The sequence below is a fragment of the Balaenoptera ricei genome, chromosome 2 (assembly GCF_028023285.1).
Source record: "Balaenoptera ricei isolate mBalRic1 chromosome 2, mBalRic1.hap2, whole genome shotgun sequence".
NCBI lineage: Eukaryota > Metazoa > Chordata > Mammalia > Artiodactyla > Balaenopteridae > Balaenoptera > Balaenoptera ricei.
Window position 1 is genome coordinate 142,254,621 of NC_082640.1, and position 21,081 is coordinate 142,275,701.

The 21,081-nt window shown below is 49.6% G+C and overlaps 1 protein-coding gene across 7 annotated transcripts in view; it reads left to right on the forward strand.

The window, feature by feature from the left end:
• The window catches only part of SAMD4A (sterile alpha motif domain containing 4A), a 224,759-nt gene that overhangs the window by 188,657 nt on the left and 15,021 nt on the right, over positions 1–21,081 (forward strand). For 6 of the 7 annotated variants that reach the window (XM_059914267.1, XM_059914271.1, XM_059914268.1 and 3 more), the window contains 5 exons: positions 4,868–5,201; positions 7,458–7,543; positions 12,411–12,529; positions 16,852–17,053; positions 18,389–18,515. In XM_059914267.1, the coding sequence (XP_059770250.1) occupies positions 4,868–5,201; positions 7,458–7,543; positions 12,411–12,529; positions 16,852–17,053; positions 18,389–18,515 (868 nt within the window). Of the gene's footprint in view, positions 1–4,867; positions 5,202–7,457; positions 7,544–12,410; positions 12,530–13,966; positions 16,817–16,851; positions 17,054–18,388; positions 18,516–21,081 lie in introns of those variants that run through there. The other variant, XM_059914273.1, reaches the window with a different exon arrangement.

The following is a 21,081-nucleotide window of genomic DNA, read 5'->3' on the forward strand; positions in this document are numbered from 1 at the left end:
AACAGACCCTGGGTGGGGAGCAGCAGAGGACATGGAGGGACCAAACAGCGACAGACCCCCGAGGGTCACAGAGGGAGGGAGGGACCGTGGCGGGGTCACGTCCCATGACGACTGTCACTGCCCCCTGGAAGTGGCCACCAGCAGCTCACTGGTAGCCATGATGAGTAGGGTTTCAGAGAGATGGGAGGGGAAGCAGAAACCCAAGAACCGGGGAGCGTGAAAGGATATCGAGGCTGTGGGCTCAGGCAGTGTAGCCTTCTCAAGGTATTTGGTAGAGAAGGAAAAGGGAAGATTAGAATGGTCACCAGGGCAGATTTTCCAGCATTTATCTTTAATAATGAAAATGTTTCCATGTGCTTTTATTTACTGTCTTTTTTCAACTGACTCCCAAATGATGCAGCTGAACCATTCTCTGAGCCTGGGAACCTGGCCTGGGGAAAGGAGATACACACACACACACACTCACACACATACACGTCTGTGTTCCCACTGCTCCCTGCCCTGGCAGCACCCTCACGCTGCCTGGGTCCCAGTAACCATAAGCATCTTAGGGCGAAGATTCTGTCATATTTGTTTTTAGACCCCCCCATATCTGACGGTGCCCGGCCCGTAGGGAGAATACAGTTAAGTAGATGCAGGAGTGCTATCTGTTGGGTGAGGAGTCCAGTTCTTCTCACCCAGAGAGAAGGATAGAGCCGTGGGAAGTTACGTAAGTGCCGGGGCCTCCACTGGCAGCCAAAGCTCTCGCTTCCAGATGATGTGCCCCTTGTGGCTGTTACATGCCCCTAGAGAGGCTCTGAACCAGTCTTCCTCCAAGACCTAAGAAAGCCAGGCCAGGAAGGCTGGGATAGTCAGATGGTAGCCTCCTTCCCACTTGTCAGCCCTGAGCTGTGCCTGCCTGAGTGGATTGCTGTGCAGGAAGGACCAGCCTTCCCACTTCTGCTCTCACGTGAGCTCCTCGGCTCTGCACGGGAGTTAACGGGCAGCTTTGCTTCTTTGTGTTCATTTTTGCTTCTTCGTGTTCATAATACAGGATTATATTTATGGTATGAAGGATCAGTAGAGACTTGGGCTGATTCCCTGTTTTGGTCAACATGGAGAATTCATTCCCACAGCCAGTCGAGGGTACAGGATTGAGCTAGCTTCCTTCTCAACTTGGGCCCTCAGTGCTAAGTTCCGGACTTCACTCTGAAGAGTCAGGAATGTAACTGGATGGTCATAGTGCCACCCCACGGAGGCTGGCATAAGCAGGAGTATTGCCAACTGGTCACAAGCCAGGTGTTGTCTTTGAGACAGTGGCTTTGAAGTCAAAACAGAAGTCAAACAAAGCATGATTCCTGATTGTGATATTTTCAGAAAGTGTCCAACGTTATTCATTATGTTTATGGTTTCCTTCTTGGTGTAGTTGTCCCCAGTAGAATAAGATCTGAACTTGGGACGAGTATATGTTCCCTGTTTGAAGGAGTTCAGCTCTTAGCATAACCCAGATCTCCTTCCCCATCACTGAGTAACTACAGAAGCCTTCATGCCACGTGACGAGAGCAGACAAGGTTTCAGTGGCAGTTGACAGAGTATCACAAGTGTGCATTAGCTCCCCTCAGTGGTAGCTGCCACGTGGGATGGCACAGCAGGGGTACATATGGTCACCCAGACGGGCCTGCCAGCTCCGCCTGCCCAGCCCCCTTTCGTGGGGAAGCCTCATCCCTTCTCTCTCCTCTCCCTTCCCCTCCTCAGTCAGGGCTGACCTTCCACACCCAGGTGCTGGCTGGGCGGTTGGCAGAAACTGGAGGACCTCGAGGCAGGGGTCGTCCTGTTGGCACACAGTTTGGTCAGAAAAGATGGCAGGGGCTCTCTTGGCATAGGTCAGCTAGCTTGCCTCCCTGTGTCATGCCCTGATAGATCACCAGGTCCAAAGTCAAGGAACCAGTCACGTGACTCTGGGAAAGGGCTGGTCCAGCCTGGGGAAGTGGGAAAACTGGGAATGACCAGGAGCGTCCTGACTCACGCATCAGGCTGGCAGACACAGGCTGCAGGCTGGCCTCACCACACACGGCCCTCTCCGCCAGGTTTAGAAAGAAGAGGGTAGACTCTCTGAAGCCTGCCTCTTTAAAAGGAAAATGGGATTCTCTCCCCTGAAATAGGCCGGATAGTGGCCCTGGCCAGGTTTGAGACAGTTCTGGTGGCTACTTAACGTTTCACTTCCCTCCGAATCCCTGGGTGCCAACTAGGCTGAGGCACAGTTGAGGCTCTGCTTCCAACCCGCGAACAAAGCAGGTTCCCGCCAGCGACGGGGCGGGCTGTCGGTGTTTTGCTGCCCAGAACTGAAACACGCCTGTCCAAGGCTGCATCTTCAGATTTCCTCTTTCTAACTGATTGATGGGCGGTCTGGGTGTAGAAATGATCACGTTCCATGAGCTTGTGTTCCTTGACATCATCAAGCAATTTTTCTTGGTAAGAGAGGATCCCCGGAACGGGTTGGTACTCATGCTTCAGGCTTTTAAAATTATGTCCTTGCTATTCTGGGCGCTCAGAAGCTTAAATACTTCATTAGTAATCAGGGCCCTGATAGTCATGGTCCTTCCCGGGTCCCGGGGAGAGGTCTCCTGCATAAGCATTGGGCAGCACTGTGGCAGGGCAGGTCCGCCCACCACACCAGCAAAGACCCCCCAACCCCTGACCTCCAGCCCCAAGCATCTGAGCCTGTTCTGCGCCTCTGTGAGCATCTGGCAAACAGATAGATGTCTATCAGAATCAACTTTCACTCCTTTTTCTAATAAATAATGCCCAGGATATAAAACTCAATGTACAGGAGGATCTAATTGTATTATATAAAGTCATGTATGTATTACAGACAATTATATACATTACAGGCATACCTCGCTTTATTGCACTTCGCACATACTGCCTTTTTCTTTTTTCTTTTTAACAAATTGAAGGTTTGTGGCAGCCCTTAGTTGAACAAGGCTTTTGGCGACATTTTTCCAACAGCATTTGCTTCTTACTTCATGCCTCTATGTCACATTTTGGTAATTCTCACAATATTTCAAACTTTTTCATTATTATTATATTTGTTATGGTGATCTGTGATCGGTGGTCTTTGATGTTACTATTGCAAAAAAATTATGACTCGTTAAAGACTCTAGTCATGGCTAGCATTATTTAGCAATGAAGTCTTTTTTTTTTTTTTTAAGATTTCTATTTTATTTATTTATTTTTTGGCTGTGTTGGATCTTTGTTGCTGCTCGCGGGCTTTCTCTAGTTGCGGTGCGCGGGCTTCTCATTGCGGTGGCTTCTCTTGTTGCGGAGCATGGGCTCTAGGCGCGCGGGCTCAGTAGTTGTGGCACGTGGGCTCAGTAGTTGTGGCTCACGGGCTCTAGAGCACAGGCTCCGTAGCTGTGGCGCACGGGCTTGGTTGCTCCGCAGCATGTGGGATCTTCCTGGACCAGGGCTCGAACCCGTGTCCCCTGCATTGGCAGGCAGATTCCTAACCACTGTGCCACCAAGGAAGCCCCAATAAGTGTTTTTTAATGAAGGTATGTACATTGTCTTTTTTAGACATAATGCTATCGAATATTTAATAGACTATAGTGTAGTGTAAACATAACTTTTATATACACCAGAAAACAAAAAAAATTTGTGTGACTTGCTTTATTGAGATAACTGGTTTATTGAGGTGGTTGGGAACCAAACCCGGAATATGTCCAAGGTCTGCCTGTATAGTATATACAGTTCTCATCTCCTGTAGAAGAAATTCTTGCATCCCTGCCCCAGACTGCTGACTCCTACACTCAGGCCCCCATGGCTCCTTGGACCTCATTTTCCACCCCCTCCCCTCCCCCACCCCGTTCTACGCCAGCCCTCCTTGCTGTTCCTCACACCCTCCAGGCTCCCACCTCAGTGCCTGTGCCCTCACAGTGCCCTCTGCCTGGAGCGCTCTTTCCCGGGAACCTGCAGCTCAGGCTCAACTGGGTTCCTGCTCCCATGTCACCCCATCACGAAGCCTCCCCTCCCAGCAGCCCTGCCCTGTGCCTTAGTCTCTAGCATGACGAATGTTCATCTCATGGGAGGATGTAAACTCCCTGAGCGAACCCTACTGGTTTTCCTGCCATATCCCCATGCCTAGACCAGTGCACAGCAGGTCAGAGCACCCAAAACATACTTATAGGTTTAACAAAGAAACACATAACACTGAAACCTGCAGCTTTACAAATATTAACATAATCACAACCACCTGATGAGGCAGGTCCTACTGTTACCTTCATTTTAACATTGAAACCTTCCTTCGTTTCCACAGGGAAACTGAGGTACAAAGAGGTTAAGTCATTTACCCAAGGTCACACAGCAGTGTCAGAATTCAAACCCAGGCAGCTGTCCTAGAGTCTGTGCTTTGAACCACTGCCTGTGTTGCCCGTATCATGCGCTGAATGAAGATGTGAATGAGCATGTTCCTTCATCTAAAACAAATCACACGCAGGTCAGGAAGCCACCATGTGACCCTGTATAACTTTGTTTTACAGCTTCTAAAGTGTGTGGATGTAAACTAAATAAATGCATTTTAAAGAAAGGCATTGAGGAAGCCAGGGAAGGAAATGTACCAAAATCATTTTAGTGATCGTCGCTAGATAGTGGGATTTTAAAGTGATCATATTTTCCTCGCTATACCTGTATGTATTTTCCAAGTTTTCTACCTGGGCTAACAATAGAATGATTCAGTTTTAAATGGTTGCTCTTCCAAAGAACATTCTAATGAAGGGGTCAGCAGCCCTGAGCCCTGCGTGGGAACAGCTCGGGGAAGAGGCGGGGCGGCATGGAGGAGGGTCACCCAGTTCCTGACCCTCATGGAGGTCTTCTCCCTCTGACCATCCAGGACATCATCGAGGGGGGCAACCTGCGCATCCCCCTCCAGGAGCTGCACCAAATGATCCTGACTCCCATCAAGGCCTACAGCTCCCCGAGCGCCACCCCCGAGGCTCGCCGCCGGGAGTCCCAGGCCTCACACCCGCCTTCGCTGATGGGCCCGGAGAGCCAGAGCCCCGACTGCAAAGACAGCGCCGTGGCCGCCGGAGCCACGGCCACTGCCTCGGCTGGGGCCAGTGGCGGGCTCCAACCGCACCAGCTGAGCAGCTGTGACGGGGAGCTGGCTGTCACCCCCCTGCCAGAGGGGGATCTCCCTGGGCAGTTCACACGTGTCATGGGGAAAGGTAGGACCCGATTCTCCCGCCTCCCCTTTCCTCTTCTCGACACCACTGACCAGAGCTCCCAGTTCCCGAGGACCTTCCCCAGGATGCTGGGCGAACTACCAGAGTACATGTCATTAGCCCATTTTACAGATGAGGAAAGTGCGGCCCGGAGAGGTTAAGGTATTTGGATCTGAATTCCAAGCTCTCTGATCCCCAAAGGCGTCTTCCTTCACCCTGGCTCCCTTCTCTCCCGCTTCCTCAGACCAGGGCCTGCTGGCGGAGCGCTCATTGGGCCTTTGGACCCTCAGGCTGAAGGCAGCCTTCCCACGGGCCACAGAAGGTACCACAGCCACGCTGTGTGTGTCTGTAAGGCAGCATAGAATTCCCACGTGGTCCTTTGGGTAAGAGCGCCCCTTCTGCCTGTGACTGCCCTGTGCCCGGCCCTTATGCATATATCCTTGACCCTGTCTGACACTAGAATAATTTGTGCTTGATGGGGTATTTCTCAAAAAATTTCGATTATTTAAAAAATGTAGTGAATACCAGTACTTTTCCTTTGGGAAGGGGAAACAAGTTTTTTCTCTTCCATTGTGCAATATTTCAGATCATTTAAGACTGGGTTCTAACGAAAAGGACAGCTGAATCTTATAGGCGCAGTGAGAGTTTCCCTATAGTACGTGTCCTTAAAAAGACTGAAATCTGTAGAAATCTGGCGCAGAGGAGATGGTTTGTAGCATCCCTTGGAGCTGAAATGCCAGTCGCTTCCTGGTCAGGGTGGGTCCCACCACCTTCTCACTCTCCCCCAACCCCAAGTGGGCTCTTTGCTGTGTGGATTAGAGCAGATGGCCCCGTGGGTGGAGGTACAGGTGGGCGTGGTTATCTGAGAGTGTGGTGCGTCATCCCCCTTCCCTGTGACAAGACTCATGTGGGCTCTGCCCTCAGGGGACTCTCAGTCCTCTGACATGGTGTCTTTTTAAAATTTAACTACATTCAAATAAATTATAAAATTAATTCACGCTCTACATAAAAAATCAAAGCTAAACAAAATAGTGAAAGGTGAAAAATACGCCCACCTCCACCCCAGGCCCTGCCATCTTCCTCCTCAGAGGTAACCACTCTAAATGGTGTGGAATATCCCTTCAGAAACATTATAATCATATATAAGCACATGAGCATCCTTTTTACACACAAACAGGTCTTGCTTACATGTTTCTCTGCAGCTTGTTTTTTTTACATTATATGCTTTCAGTATTTCTAGCAATACAAAAGCACCACCTCATTCTTTTTTCAAGGCTGCATACTATTCCCCTGTATGCATAAACCATAATTTAACAGGGCCACAGTTAATGGACATTGAGGTGGTTTCCATGTTTTGTTTTTACCAACAATGCTATACTGAAAATCTATGTGAAATGGTATAAATGGGATTCTATGACAGATTGGTTATGCAGGATTAGGGAGAGAAAGGAATCCTGATGCCCAGTTTCAAGCTTCATGGCGAGGCATTTTTACTTCTCACTGACGTCTTTGTCCAACCATCTCCACCTGGCCTTCTAAACATTCCCAGCAAAATCAGAGCATCAGGACCTCTAGGATGAGAATAGAATGGGCTACACTAGCGTGGCCATGACCTGTCCAGGGTGGGTGTGTCCTCCACCTGCAGACTAGCTCTGCTCTGTCTCTACGAGAACTTACTTGAGTGTGTAGGTGAATGTGAGCCTGTGCATGTATAAATGTGGGTATCGCTTTGAGAAAATCACCCTCCTCTGATTGAGAAGCAGGCTCCCTGCTCATGTGCGTGCCCACACACCTCACATCCTAAAAGATGTGCCAGCCTCACTGCTCCAAATGAGATGTGCGGCTCATTCATAAAATTATGGCTCTTGCTCTCTGATAAGGGCTGATGGTCTTTAATGCCTTTGAACTCCCTCTCAAAAGGAACCTCTTTCAAAGACAGGGCTCTGGGACGCTGCTGCATTCTTCCTCTCCCAGAGTGTCTGTCTCGGGCTGGGTTGCAGAAGGCTTAATATAGAATGGTATGCGTGGAATTAACCAAAGGGGCTTCTGGAGGCAAGGGCTCCTGTGGTGACCAAGCCTTTGACTTCAGTGGAATGAGGAGCCTCCTGGCCTTTTTTGTGAACGTGACATAAAGCCACAGTCACACATACCTCTCAAAATATTGGTCCTGAAAGGAAATCAGAGGCAGATCTCAGAGGTTAGGATGGGTGTGCATTTCTCTAATTCACCTTCCCTTTTTTTTTTTTTTTTAATTCCCAGTGTGCACACAACTCTTGGTCTCCAGACCCGACGAAGAGAATATAAGTTCCTATTTACAGCTCATAGACAAGTGTCTAATCCATGAGGTGAGTAGTGACAGGTTTCACGAAACTGCTTTTTCTCATTGCTTAGAAGTGATTCTCAGAGTTTCTGTGCTGTGATCATTTGGGTCTCCAACACCTTGTGTTTGAGGTGGGGGGGGGGGGTCATTAATAATAGCTCGGGCAGAACTTGGCTGTGGTGGCTTCAAACCTAAACGCAGCTTGCATATTACTCTGGGGTCCAAAGATTCGCCTGGACTGAGCTCTGACTTGGGGGCAAATGCCTGAGAGAAACATCCGGCTCCGGAAGCCTGCCCGAGGGACCGAGCCTGGGGTGGCCGACCACAGTCCTGCCACCTAGCCCCGGGGGTGTGGAAACATTTTCCCTTTGAGCTCGAAAATTGGAGGAGGGCGGGGAGAAAAAGAGAGCGTTCAGAAGAAATAATGTGTGTCTGTGTGTATGTTGTATGTGTTTTGGTGGTTAGTCTGCTGTATTTTGACTTGTGATTCTTATAGGAATTGTTTTTATTTTTTTAAATTTTTATTGGAGTAGAGCTGATTTACAATGTTGCATTATTTCTGCTGTACAGCAAAGTGCATCAGCTATACGTATACATATATCCACTCTTTTTTAGATTCTTTTCCCATAGAGGTCATTACAGAGTATTGCGTAGGGTTCCCTGTGCTATGCAGCAGGTCCTTGTTAGTCATCTATTTTGTATAGAGTAGTGTGTCTATGTCAGTCCCAATATCTCCCAATTTATCCCTCCTACCCCCCACCCCGCTTTCCCCCTTGGTAACCGTAAGTTTTTTTTTTCTCATCTGTAACTCTGTTTCTGTTTTGTAAATAAGTTCATTTGTACCATTTTTTTAGATTCCACATATAAGTGATATATGATATTTGTCTTTCTCTATCTGACTTACTTCACTCAGTATGACAATCTCTAGGTAGCCTCCACCCAAACTCCCACTCACCCTTTCCAATGTCCAATCCTGACTGTGCTCTCATTTGGGCCAGCAAAAAAACAATAGGAAGGAGAGAAGGCAAGAACAGGGGATGGATTTTAGAGCTCATTCATTCTGTAGATATTTATTAAGCACCTAGGTCATGCCCCTGGCTAGGGAGCTTCCTGTGGGAGGGGAGTGAGTGGGACAAAAGGAAAACAGGTCATCACACATATGACAATAAGGCCACCTCCAAGGAACTGGAGCCCAGGAGGTGTGGTGGGTACCCACCCAGAGCCCCGAGGCACTCCGTCCAAGCTAGAGCTGAAAGGCGAGCAGAATCTTAGTGGGAAAGACTTGGTCCATGAGGAAGCGGAAGAGAGCAGTCAGGCAGAGGGAACAGCGCTCGGAGGGGAGGAGGACGCTTGGAGTAGGCTTCAGCGGGGTCTGATCAGGGGAGCATTTAAATTTCTGAAAAAGCAAACCAGAACCCTGCTTCCTCTCCCACGCCCACGCTCAGCACTGATCCTTGAAGATACTGGAGGACAAGTTCCCTCCCACCTCGCCTCCAGTCTGCTGAGCCCAGGAGACAGAGTAACGAGCCCTGCAGCTGCCTCCGTTGGATGGCGCGCTAGCTTCCTAATTGGTCCACACCAGCCCCGACGCTGGTGCTTCTCCCTTTCCTGCCGTCATGCATGCCCTCCCTGGGCATCCTGGCTCTCCTTTCTGTGTCTTTCCCCTTTTCCTCCCTGGAGCTCCAAGTGACAGGCGCCAAGGTGGCCCCGTGTGGGCTCATCTCCCCTGACTGCAGTGGAGGGGGGCGCGTCGCTGACAGGAGTCACGGGCAGAAAGGAGCTCGTGCCCCGTCTGCTTGCCTGCATGCGTGTCAGGATGGAGGGGCCTGCTCTCTGCTTCGGGAGGGAAAATGGTGTTTGAGGCTTTTTATGATTTGAGTTTGAGTAGAGGAAACACGTGTGAATAATTTTCCACAGCCTCGGGTTATTCTGTGTGTGCAGAACCCACCCTCCCTGTGAGGCCCTGTCGAGGCACAGTCTCCATCCGGGCTGAAGACTGGCCGGGGCTCCAAGACCCAGGGCTCCCTCCCGATAGTGCTGTTCTTTAGCCAGTGGATGGGAGGGTGTTGACTGCCGAGACACCTTCCTTCCTCCCCAGGGACAAAGGAGCCAACTCCCTAGAGGAGTAAAAGGACAGGAAAGTTCTGAATCTTATTTCTGAGACCAGTCGCTTCGTCTCCTGGATTATAAGCCCAGGCTTCTCACCTCCTCGCCGTCTTGAGAAGGTTCTGGAAGACGAGCTCTTGCCCCCTTTAGGACCCCTGTAATCCAGCCACAAGAGCTGTAGGACACATGTTCATCCAGGCAGACATATGGGTCTGGGCCTGACAGGGACAGAGAGCTCAGAAGTGGCTGACCGGCTGTGTCTGGGCATTCTGGAGCGTGGAGTCTTCCTTCCCCTCCAGCCCCCGAGGAAGCTGCTGCCAGCGCAGCCCAGAGCTGCCTGGAGCGGGCTGAGATGAGGTGCTGGCATCCCAGCCGAGAGCAGAGCTCCCACAACTGAGTGCTATTTGCAGGCGCACACGGGAACCAGCTCTCAGAAATCGCTCATTACCAACCATGGTCTAGCTCCTCTCCAGGCCTCCCAGCCGCAGCTCCCAGGACTGAGAAGAAGAGCCACACACTGAGCACGCCTAAGGGGCCCGTCCCCATCTGCAGCCCCAGCTATGTGAGCTGCTGGCCCGCTGCTGAGTGGCTGAGCTGACCTCTCTGAGGGGGCGTAAACATGTCCATCTTCTTGGGTGCTCTTGGCCACCATGGGAAATGTCACATATGAACCAGTGTCCCTGGAAGCACTTTGAATGCACATCTGTAAAGTGAGCCATTTACTCCTTTGTCACTTGGAAACTCAGGTGGGCTCCAGACCAGCTCAATGTTGTAGTTTTGAGACCTCGAAGTCATTGGTTGGAGTTTAAGGCCATGGTTGAATACCAAAGCTTATGAAGCCACCAAAGGGCCGTCCATGCAACCGAAAAACCTAGTCAGAGCGTCTGTGGGCAGCACACAGTGAACCATGACGAACAGCCAGGCGTGTTCTGAGTGTCCTAAGTGCCCTTTGTGTGTGAATTTCATTTAATCCTTACAACATCCCTTTGATGAGGTATTATTAACCTGAGTTTTTAGAAGGAGCTGAGTCTCAGGTAAAGGAACTTGCATAAAGATGTGCAGGGATTCGAGCCCTGCCCATTTGCATCCAGCGGCTTCCACTGACCCACTGGGCTGGACTCTCCTCCCCAAGTCATCTTGAGCAGCGCACCTGCATCTTGTGTCCTCGCTCAACATTTGGCTGAATAAGCTGGTCAAAAGCAGAATCTACCCGTCCCTTTATTAGTCTAGCAGAAATGCTTGCCTTTTGCAGCTTTTGGAGCTATTCCTGTATAGCTGGACACTTGCTGAGCATAACCAGCAAATGAGAGGGACCACAGAGGAGAACCACATACTCACCTCTTAGCCGTGAGACCATCCACCATGCACCTTAAGGCGTGTCAGCACATTTTTCTCTAACGGGGCACAGAGTGCCTGCTGGGGTAGTCCTCCTTGATGACTCTGCTCAGTGGCATCTGGCTAAGGTCACCCAGGAGGAAGGGGTTGGCAAGTCGTCAGTACCTTTTCCACAATATGACTAACGTCTTCTTGCTTTTGTTCACATAGCTCTCCTGTGTTCAGGTCCTTAAAGATGAAATGTCATTGGAAGAAAATAAAGCTGTCATTTTTTTCTGCCTGTTTAAGGAATCTGTTTCCTTTATGGGAAACAGACATATAGTCTGTTACTCTAAGTATTCATTTATTTCTACTTAAAGTATTTCATGCTTTATTGACAAAACTACTTGGGTATGATATCTCCATCACTGTTACTGCTAATCAGTCAGATCTGGTGGATTTATGACAGTGCGTGGACCACAGTTCAAGGCACTTGACAGGGGTTTCCTATATTGCATGTGTGGTCCTCACCATCTAGAACACTACATGGCCATGGCCTATCTGCAGCAGAATTCCCAGGGCACTTGCTGCAAACACAAACCCCCTAGACTCCTCTCCATATCTATGAAATCAGGCTCTGGTTGGGGGAGGGGGTTCAGAAATCTGCCTTTTAACAGTCTCCTGGGGGGATCCTAATATATCATGAATTTGAGAGTCCCCGCCTTGGGGTCTCATAGCCCCTGTGAAGTCCTTCCCTGGGCTGCACTTGAGTACATAGGCTGTACACACAAAGACACGTGATATAGGTGAGAGTGCGTTACGTATGGGGCAGTAGGCAAAGCATCCCCAAACACCAGTTTTACTAGAAAAGACTTGAGAAGGCATCAGATCTACCCATTTTCCTAAACCTTAGACAAAATTTAGGTGAGGAATGGTGCACTGGGGTTGTGTAGAGCATGGGGCCCTTTAACTGGAGATTTCTCAGCAGAGCCCAGACACGCAGAGAGTACATTCCCTTTTCTGAAGCCCCACAGACCACTCCAGGGTGAACACACACCATCAAGCAGATTGATTTTTTGGAGTGGTTTAGCATTTCCATGGATTATGAAAATGCCTGTAAAAGCCCGAGTAGTCAACAATCAATTTTGCAATTCATTCTTGGTTAATAAACAGAGTCCAGAGTGGAGTCAGGGGAAAGTGGAAGGTGGGTATGGATTTGCCAGAAATGCAACCAAAATTGAGGGTTGTCAAAAGCTTAAGGCATGTACCTTACCAGGCGCCTCCAATGTCAAATAACTTGAATTTTCAGTACAGGCAGCTCCCAAATAAAACTGACTGCTGTTTGGACCAGGTTGGAAACAAGGTGAAGAAAAGGCAGCTGGAGGACTCCTATGTTTCCCCTATTAATCGCGTGTTTCTCCTTCTAATGCCAGGCTGCGTCACCCATTAAAAAGTCCTGTTTGTTTTTGCAGGCATTTACAGAGACACAGAAAAAACGATTGTTGTCATGGAAACAGCAGGTGCAGAAGCTCTTTCGGTCTTTCCCTCGGAAAACCCTTCTAGACATATCAGGATATCGACAGCAAAGAAAGTATGTTGGGATTTCAGTCTTTGTAATGCATGGTGGTTCCAGTACCTCACTGTCTGCTTAGGTTCCAGGGGCAGGACTACACAGGGCATCATTCCTTGTTTATCAGGGCGCCCTATGACAAGTCCAGATCGCATTCCTTAAACAGGTGGGGTTGGGAAAAAGCTGTAGAGGGAAAGAATTCCCAGAGAAAGAGCTGAATGTGATCTTTGGCAACTCAATTTACATGGTCAAAATGACGGTGTTAGTCCGGATGGGCATCGAGTGGGGAGTGGGTATGATTTAATGAATGCCCACAAAACACTTGGTGGTTTATCCACAACAGGGGAATCTGAAAGGACAAAAACGGGTTGTTCTCTCCGCACCTTAAGTGGTAGTGTAATTTTTTCTCCCTTCTTGCTGCAGACAAGCTAATTATAGTTGGTGGCAGGGTGAAGAGCCCGGTGCTGGTCTATTTTGGTCTGAGCTGCAATCTAAGAGTAAAGCGGTACCATTCTTGATTTTTCATAGTACTTCAGCTTCTTGGATGCAGTTAAAAATAAGCCTCGTCGTACTTTAGAACCCATTACCTTAATCTGGTTTGAAATTGAGGAATCTAATTGCGTATTAAAGGTGAATTACAGTGACAATCTGGGGGAGGAATCACGGGGAGGGGTAGAGTGAAGCCTTGAACAATGACAGGGAGTTTTGGGGGAGACAAGGGAATGATGATGATGCAGATATGCTGAAAAATCAACATTCTATTTTACTTTTTTCAACGTGAGCAGATAAATACTCATTTTTTTCGCTTGCACCTAGAAAGTTCTGAATTCATTTCTCAGTGCATATGTAGAAGCTCTGTCCGTGTTAAAATGTTTGGCATTTATTTGCATAAGTGTGCCTTGAAACATCACTGTTTTATAAATTACTTCAGGGAGATAAGGCCAGTTGGAATTTGTGAAAAGTCTTCATTGAAGATTAATGTAAAAATTGAAGTGTTATCATATTCCAGCATATATAACACAGTTATTTATTAAACAAACATTTAGCATGTACTTTGTGCCAAGTGGGTATCCAAGCACTTAAGAATATTAATACATTTAATCCTTGCAACAGCCATATGAGGTAGAGGTGCTATTATTAACCCCAATTTACAGAAGAGTTGGGAGGCAGTGGCATCCGGGATTTGGACCAGGCAGGCCAGCGCCAGCTCCAGAGTCAGTGCTCTTAACCACTGCGGTTGCGGGCAGCTCTCCTGGTCCCCGGATGATGTGCAGAAAAGAGAGTCAGACAAAACAATACTCTATTGCCAACTCCTTGGCCCCAAGCCTCCCTGGAGGGTTGGGCTGGACCACCTGTGCACCCTGAGGATTCCTGGGGGCCCAGATGAAAGGCGAGCCCTGCTCCTTAGCCTTCTTCCCTGAGGCTGCCCCCTTCCCAGGCTCTCCCTCTTCTTGTAAGGTCAGCAAAACCCCCAAGAAAGAGGAGGAAGATCCGGACCCCTCTTGCAACACCAGGCCCTTGGGAGACAAGTTCCAAGAGGAAGAAGGAATTCAGAAGTTGAAGATGAAAACAGAGCTTTCAGGCTCTTTGCTCCTCCTCCCCAAAGTGCCATCCGCTGCTTCTGTCTGCCCTGCTTTGTCCTTGGTCCATATCACTGTGCCCTTAACCTTGACTTCTCTACAGTGTTACTAACTGACGCTTGAATTGGGCTAACCCAAGGTTTGCCAGATTGGTTCTCCTTTTATTGATTAGATCAGAATGAATTCAGTCATCAATTATGGATGGTCAATTGGAAGTTGCTAAAGCTCCAGAAAATAATTCATTCTCATAAATATTACCTCTGGGATCTTTTTATGCTATTAATTTGCTTTGAAGACCTGTTTTTCCCATAATACAAAGGTAACTGCAGCCCAGCCCCTCCTTGAACTATCACCAATCCCAAATTAATTGGTTCTTATTAATGTTATTTTATCAGTCTTTTCATGCATTTCAAGGAAATGAACTCAGTTGGTTAGATTTAGGAAAGCACAGAAAGACACAGATGGGCAGAGCAAGAGAATGAGAAATGAAAACTTACGTTTGTCACTTTGTTCTCTCCCTAGAAAGAATGATTATTTCATTAAGCCTAGTGATCTTAAGTGACTTAAGCTTTCACTCTGGTTACCAGCAGTGGCAACCCTCAATAAGTCTGACTTTGTGATAACCAAGTTTAGGACACCACGGTGAGATCCACCATCATTCGATGGCCTAACCAAATTCTCCCCTCCATCCAGCCTATCCCCAAAATGTTCTGGGCTCTACCAGCTCTGTGAATGCTAACTTTAGGAGTCCACGTTTCTCCCGTGACTAAGTGTCCCATTACAGAATCCTCTGCCTACATTATATTGCTTAAGAATATAGTCTTGCCTGCCTGGAAACACAAATCATTTTCGCATCACTCGCCGACTGCTCTGTTTTGCATATGAAATAACTTTTGAAAAATCCAACCAAAAAGGAAGATGAGCAAAAAAGCTGTCTGCACTAAATAAGGAAAAATCTTAGGAGAATACTAAATCATCATACCAGGTGGCCAAAATTCTGACTCCAAAAACCAAAGGACTAGTTTTCATAGTTTAAAAAACAAAAAAACAAAAAACCCCCCAAAAAACAGCCACTTGATCCTTGTCCCCACCTGTCACATGTTGTCCATACTCCAGAGGAGGTCTCTTCCATCACTTGAGATTACTTCTACTCCTCTGGGCCCGAATTTCTTCTTTCAAACCAAACATTTTAAACCTTAGTAAAAGAAGGAAGAAAGGGGGGAAATGGGAGAAAGAATGAGATAAATCAAGAGACCTAGAACCCGTGAGTGTCCTTCTCACCACGTGTACGTGAGCCTCTGACTGGAATCGGGAACCATTCTTTTGGGTCACAAAAGCCTAGAAGTGGAAAAACACAGCCCAGAAATCAGTTGCCACCAGCTCACTGTGGCGTTCTCTTCCCTGCTCCCCCGCCCCCCAGGAAATTTAGGAATTCTAAGGAAGAAACACTTTCTGAGATCAACTGTGCTGATGACTTAGATACTCCACCCCACCACACACACACACACGCACACGCACACGCACACACACACACACACACACACACACATCTCTCTCTCCCTCAGGAAATAACTGTTTTGCAGCACCTCCCCTCCCCATCATCTGGTTAAACTACGTCAGCCCTGTCTCCTGGAGTCTCCTCACAGGCTTGGTACAAACCTCCCCTGTGTAGCTGGGAAAGCGAGTCTATTCCATCTTGTGGCCATCGGAGGTAAAGCATTTTGACTGAAACATCAGTGAATGACTAAAGCTGACTCTTCTTGGAAAGAATGTGCTGGTTCCTGAAACCCTGCTGGCTGCTGTGCACCCTCCCAGAACTTGAGGCCTGCTGGAGAGGACGAGTTCTTCAGCGCTGAGGTCACCAGACCAATGGGAGCACGGTGTCCGAGCATGATGCCACGGGTCCGCGGCCGCCTCCCTGCGTGGACCCAGGCGAAGCCTGTGACCTCCGGGTCTTTCTGCGGGGAGGGCCTGAGGAGTGGGGAGCAGTCAGTGTCCTAGGTCCAGAGCGATTGCAAACATCATCATCTTCATTCTCATATCCCTCCTCTTCACCTGGAGTCAGAGCCCTAGACATGGGGTCAGCTCTCCCATTTGGAGAGGTGATTATAATGCCAGAGACTCATTCATTCGTTCACGCAACCTGCATTTACTGCCAGGAGCTGATCCAGGCAGGGGGGACCTGCAGGACTGATGAGGACAGACACCATCTTTTTTCTCATGGAGCTTACGTCCTAGTGGGTCTCAGAGGCCACTCCTTCCAAGTCTGCTGTACAGACAGACATCAGAACCGGACTGTGGTCTGAAGGAAGGGGCACAGATCCTGGCTCTGCCGCTTTCTTGCTGTGTGGCCTCTTGACGGGAACGTGAGTGCTCAGGGCCCGTGACACAGTGGAAGAAGGCTGTAGGGCACACGGGTTAACCTTCTGGGCTCATATTCCAGCCCTGCCCCCCAATGGCTGTGTGACCTTTGAGAAATTATTAAGCTCTCTGTTTTACTTCTCCAGCTGTAAATGGAGATAGAGTGCCTACTTCATAGGATTGTCGTGAGGATTGAAGAATCAACATCAAAGTCCCAGGGCGGTGCCCGTGATGTTAGCTCTCAGATGTTAGCTGTCATTTAGTCATAGAACCCTGACCCCCGTAGACCTCATAACGGTCAAACTGTGAGCAGACCCCAAGGAGGCATCCTCTGGCAGCCCGGGGGCTGGGAAGGGCTGAGGGTGACTGATGGCCTCTGTTCTTCCCTCTTGGCTCTCACAGCCGCGGCTTCGGGCAGTCCAACTCCCTCCCGACGGCTGGCTCTGTGGGCGGTGGCATGGGCAGACGGAACCCACGCCAGTACCAGATCCCCTCCCGGAATGTCCCTTCCGCCCGCCTTGGCCTCCTGGGCACCAGCGGATTCGTCAGCTCCACCCAGCGCAACACCGCAGCCAACCCCACCATCATGAAACAAGGAAGACAGGTCTGCTTGGCCCCGGGGAGGAGGGTGGGCGGGCGCAGCTCAGGGCCTGAGGCTCAGGACATACCCCCAGACAACCCCAAGGCGAGAGGAGAGGCCCAGGGGGGCTAGACTGAAGACAGTTGTCCCTGTGGCTCAGAGGTTGTTTGCACTGTTTCTCGGGAAGACAAAGCGAGGCCACGGCAGCAACTGGCTTTGTGGGGATTTGTTTAGGCTGCCCCACGACCGCTTTAACCTTGGGGGCCCTGCACACGGGGGGCCTTCAGGAAGAAATGCAAGACCTATTTCTTCTTTGCCTTGATCCTTGACCTGCCCCAGCAGATCCCACTGCCTTCCAAATTTGGCTTCCAGAGCATCTAAGGGCTTTCTTAGCCTTTTTATCTGAGGCAAATAGCTCCTTTGTCGTGGTCCCAGCTGTGGTGGAGAACCCACAGGAAGGAGCCTGAGAAAGGCTGTCAGAGGGAGAATTGAAACATTCTCAGTCGGTCAAGGCCAGGCTGCCAGAGATTCTCGCCGTGGGATTTAGAGCCAACCTCTGTCCCCTGGCTCCTCGTCCCATTAGTCCCACCCTCCCACCCAGTGCCTCCCACCTGTGTAGCCCCTGCTTTGTGGGGACTCTGCAGGTCGGGGCTGGGGGTAGAGGGACACCAAGTGAGTCTGAGGTTCTGGGTTGTCATGAGAAACTAAGGGATGAGAGCTTGATTTAAAAACAGGAAACAGTTCCTGGCAAGACGGGCAGGATTCACTCCCCCCAGGGAAGCAGCACAGGGTAGGAAAAAGCCCCACTCTCTGACCATTGTGGGAAGCCCCCAGATGGGTCCAAGAGGAAATCACTGCTAGGACACCCGCGTAATAATAAACACACAAGCTGAGTTGTGCCAGCTCTTTGCCAGCTGAGAGGTTCTTTTTTCTCCTCCTTGCTTTGTAGTAAATTGTAAGAATCTCACAGAGAAAATCAAATGAGAGCCCTGAAATAGTTTGTGCTCTTCGTTGCAGACATTTATAGAACTCCCCCCATTTCCTAGAAAAGTGATAGGAAAAGCAAAGGCAACAGAAGGGATAAAAAGAGTTTTGGAGCTAGCAAGGGAGATTGGTGTCCAGATTAAGCTGAGGCTTAGAAAGGAGCCTGGGGCCGAGGAGGTTTCGCCGGGGGGGGAAGGGGGGGATTGAACGGAATCTGAAGCCCCTCTCTCTAAATAAGCAGATGGATTGCGCTGGCCTACAAGCCCTTTCTCAGAAGTTAGCAGAGTCCCCCCAGGGTACTTGCCTCCTGGATTCTGGCTGGGGGCCCCACCAGGTGTCCGGACTAACGGGTTCTGCTTTCGTGTTTCTCCCTAGAACCTCTGGTTCGCCAACCCCGGGGGCAGCAATAGCATGCCAAGCCGCACCCACAGCTCAGTCCAAAGGACCCGCTCGCTGCCTGTGCACACTTCACCACAGAATATGCTGATGTTCCAGCAGCCAGGTAGGGCCCAGCCCTCCATCCCTCGCTCTCCTCTTGGGGAGGCCAGGTTGCCAAAATAGATGCCCCAGTGAACCCAGGCAGAAAGCGCTTAGCCTCAACTGTCACCATGCATTCTTGTGAGCTTATAGAAGCCTTTCCTTTTTTAAACCGTGCCTTGCCAGCATGAATAGCGGCTGGTTGGCTGGGAGCCAGCACACGGAGCTCGAGTTGGTTGCGATCTGTTGGGGGTGTTTTTGATCCTAGTTATATTTCTAGATTGATTAACCCAGAGATATTACTGGGGGGTTTTCAGGGGGGAGTTGGGAGGGGTTTCATGTGTAGTGTGTGTGTCGTTGGTATACACGTGGGGGAATGTGTAGATGGTGAGACAGAGAAAGAAAACTTGACAGTGCTGATGCTGAGAGACCTCTCCCTGGTTTGGGAGTTCCTTGCACACGTGACTGCTGGTCCAGCCATCTTCCCTTTACTTGGTTAAAGAGCAGCTTGGTGCACCTCGTGTCAATTTCACCTTTGACCACGCCTCCTCAAACAGAGTAGCCAGAATTACATACATGTGCAGGTCAGCAGATACCTGCCCCTTTTTCTGTGCAGACAGTGACCTCTTAGACTCCATGAGTCATACAAAGCCCCGCAAGCAATTACTACATGGGTTGCACCTGGAAGAAGGTCCTCACCCTGGGTAGACGTGCTCTGTACCATGTCTTAACAGGAGTCTGAGGGGAAATGTCACTGTGGCCTGGGTGGGCAAGGAAGCTTCTTAGAGTCATAGGTGAGCTTCAGGGAGCAGAGGGTGAAGAGATGGAAAGAGGAGGGTGGCGTTGCAAGCCGAAGGAGCTGAGAGAGCAAGACTGCAAAGGTATCAAGTCCCACAGCGAGTCCCACAGCGGCTCGGCAGAGGGGTCAGGCTGAAGTAGCGGCAAGTAGACCAAGGGAGCTGGAAAGACTGCAGCCGAAGGTGAGACCCTGAATCCAAGGCCGAGGAGCTCAGACTCCAGCTGCTCTCAGTGGGGAATCGATAAAAGATTTTGAGCAGTGGGGGGTGAGACAGGGCTAAGCATGGAGGAGTGAAGGGCGGGCAGGCTGGAGGAGGAGAGGCCGCGAGGGAGAAGGGCGGGTGTTGATAGCAGGGAACCACCCGGGCACAAGGTATGTCAGGAAAGGAGGGGACACCCACATACTCCAGATGCTGGTTGAAAGTTGCTTCTTGACTTCTAGAACTCTATACCTATTCGTGCATTTTTGTTTTAAAGCTCCTTTTCTTCATTTTGATACTTGCTATTTTTCTTCCCAGGAAGAAATACTTGATAAAATTTGGGGGTTGTGAAGGCCTTCTCCCTGGGTCATTTAGTCCCAGCCTCTGTTTTCATGTAGAATTATGTAGAATCCATTGCCAGTAAGAAGAGAATCTGGACAAGATTTGAAGACATCCTGGGCACGAGACCTTTCACCTTAAATGAATAGTTCACCCTGACCTCAGCCCCAGGACTGCAGCCCAGCCGCCGTGCAACCTCACGGGAGCCCTCGCGTAGCCGACCACTCTCTGCCAATCCTAACACGCTTGTGGCCTTCTCCATTCTTTCCTACCTCTTTTTACCTCCCTGAAGCTCTCTTCCAAGTCCTCAGTCATCCTCTTTGTCCCCCATCTTAATTGGGCAGACCAGGCCCACCGGGAAGAGCTGGGCCATCCCTGGGAGAAGAACCTTTTGGGTCTGTTGATATGAATCCTACATCTGCACTCTGTTTCCCCTCTGCTGTTATACAGCAATGCTGAACAGTTGGCTTATGCTCAGGTCAGCTATGACCCTAAGATTGTTTCCACCCTCTTCCCGTGAAGCCTCTTGTTCCCATAGTTAAAGAATCAAATTATACCAAACAGCTTGTAAGAGAAAGTGACTCCGCCTGCCCTCCCCTCCCAGCCCATAGTCCCGTCTCCAGAAGCAGCACTTCCGACTGTTTTCAGTTTTCCTGGTAGTTATCTGCAAGTCTCTCAATAATGTTCTTCGCATACTGGACTTAGAACTCTAGAACCCTTGGGTTATTGTTGTTGTTGTTGTTGTTTTAATTAACCTCTCACCCGAGCATGACAAACCCACTTCCAGCAAGGCCCTGATGAGCCACGGCATTTCTAGTAACCACGGCACGGGGACAGGCCTGCTCCGTATTTCCTGATTGCAAATACCCTGGTTAGGGCTCAGCAGAAGCCGCTCCTCAGTCCTGCCCAGCACCCTCGGCCCATGTGGGGTGGCTCTTCCTGAGACATGGCCATGAAGGGCAAGGCAGGGCACAGCTGTGACCCAGGATCCCTGGCTAAAGGGAAAGCAGGCTGCAGAAAGTCCCCCTATGGGCGCAGAAAGTTCCTCCTCAGCCTTTGCATCTAGGGCCTGAGGGCCAGGGGCTGGGACTAGACCATAAGCATCACGTCAGGGAGGCAGAAATCAGGAAGGCAGAAAGCGGCTTTCATCTTTACACAAGCAGTAGTAATTGTGAACGCAAAGTGGAACAGAGATGTGTGACCAACCCAAAATTAAATACTCAGAAAACTGTGCTACATTCCAACATAGTGGTT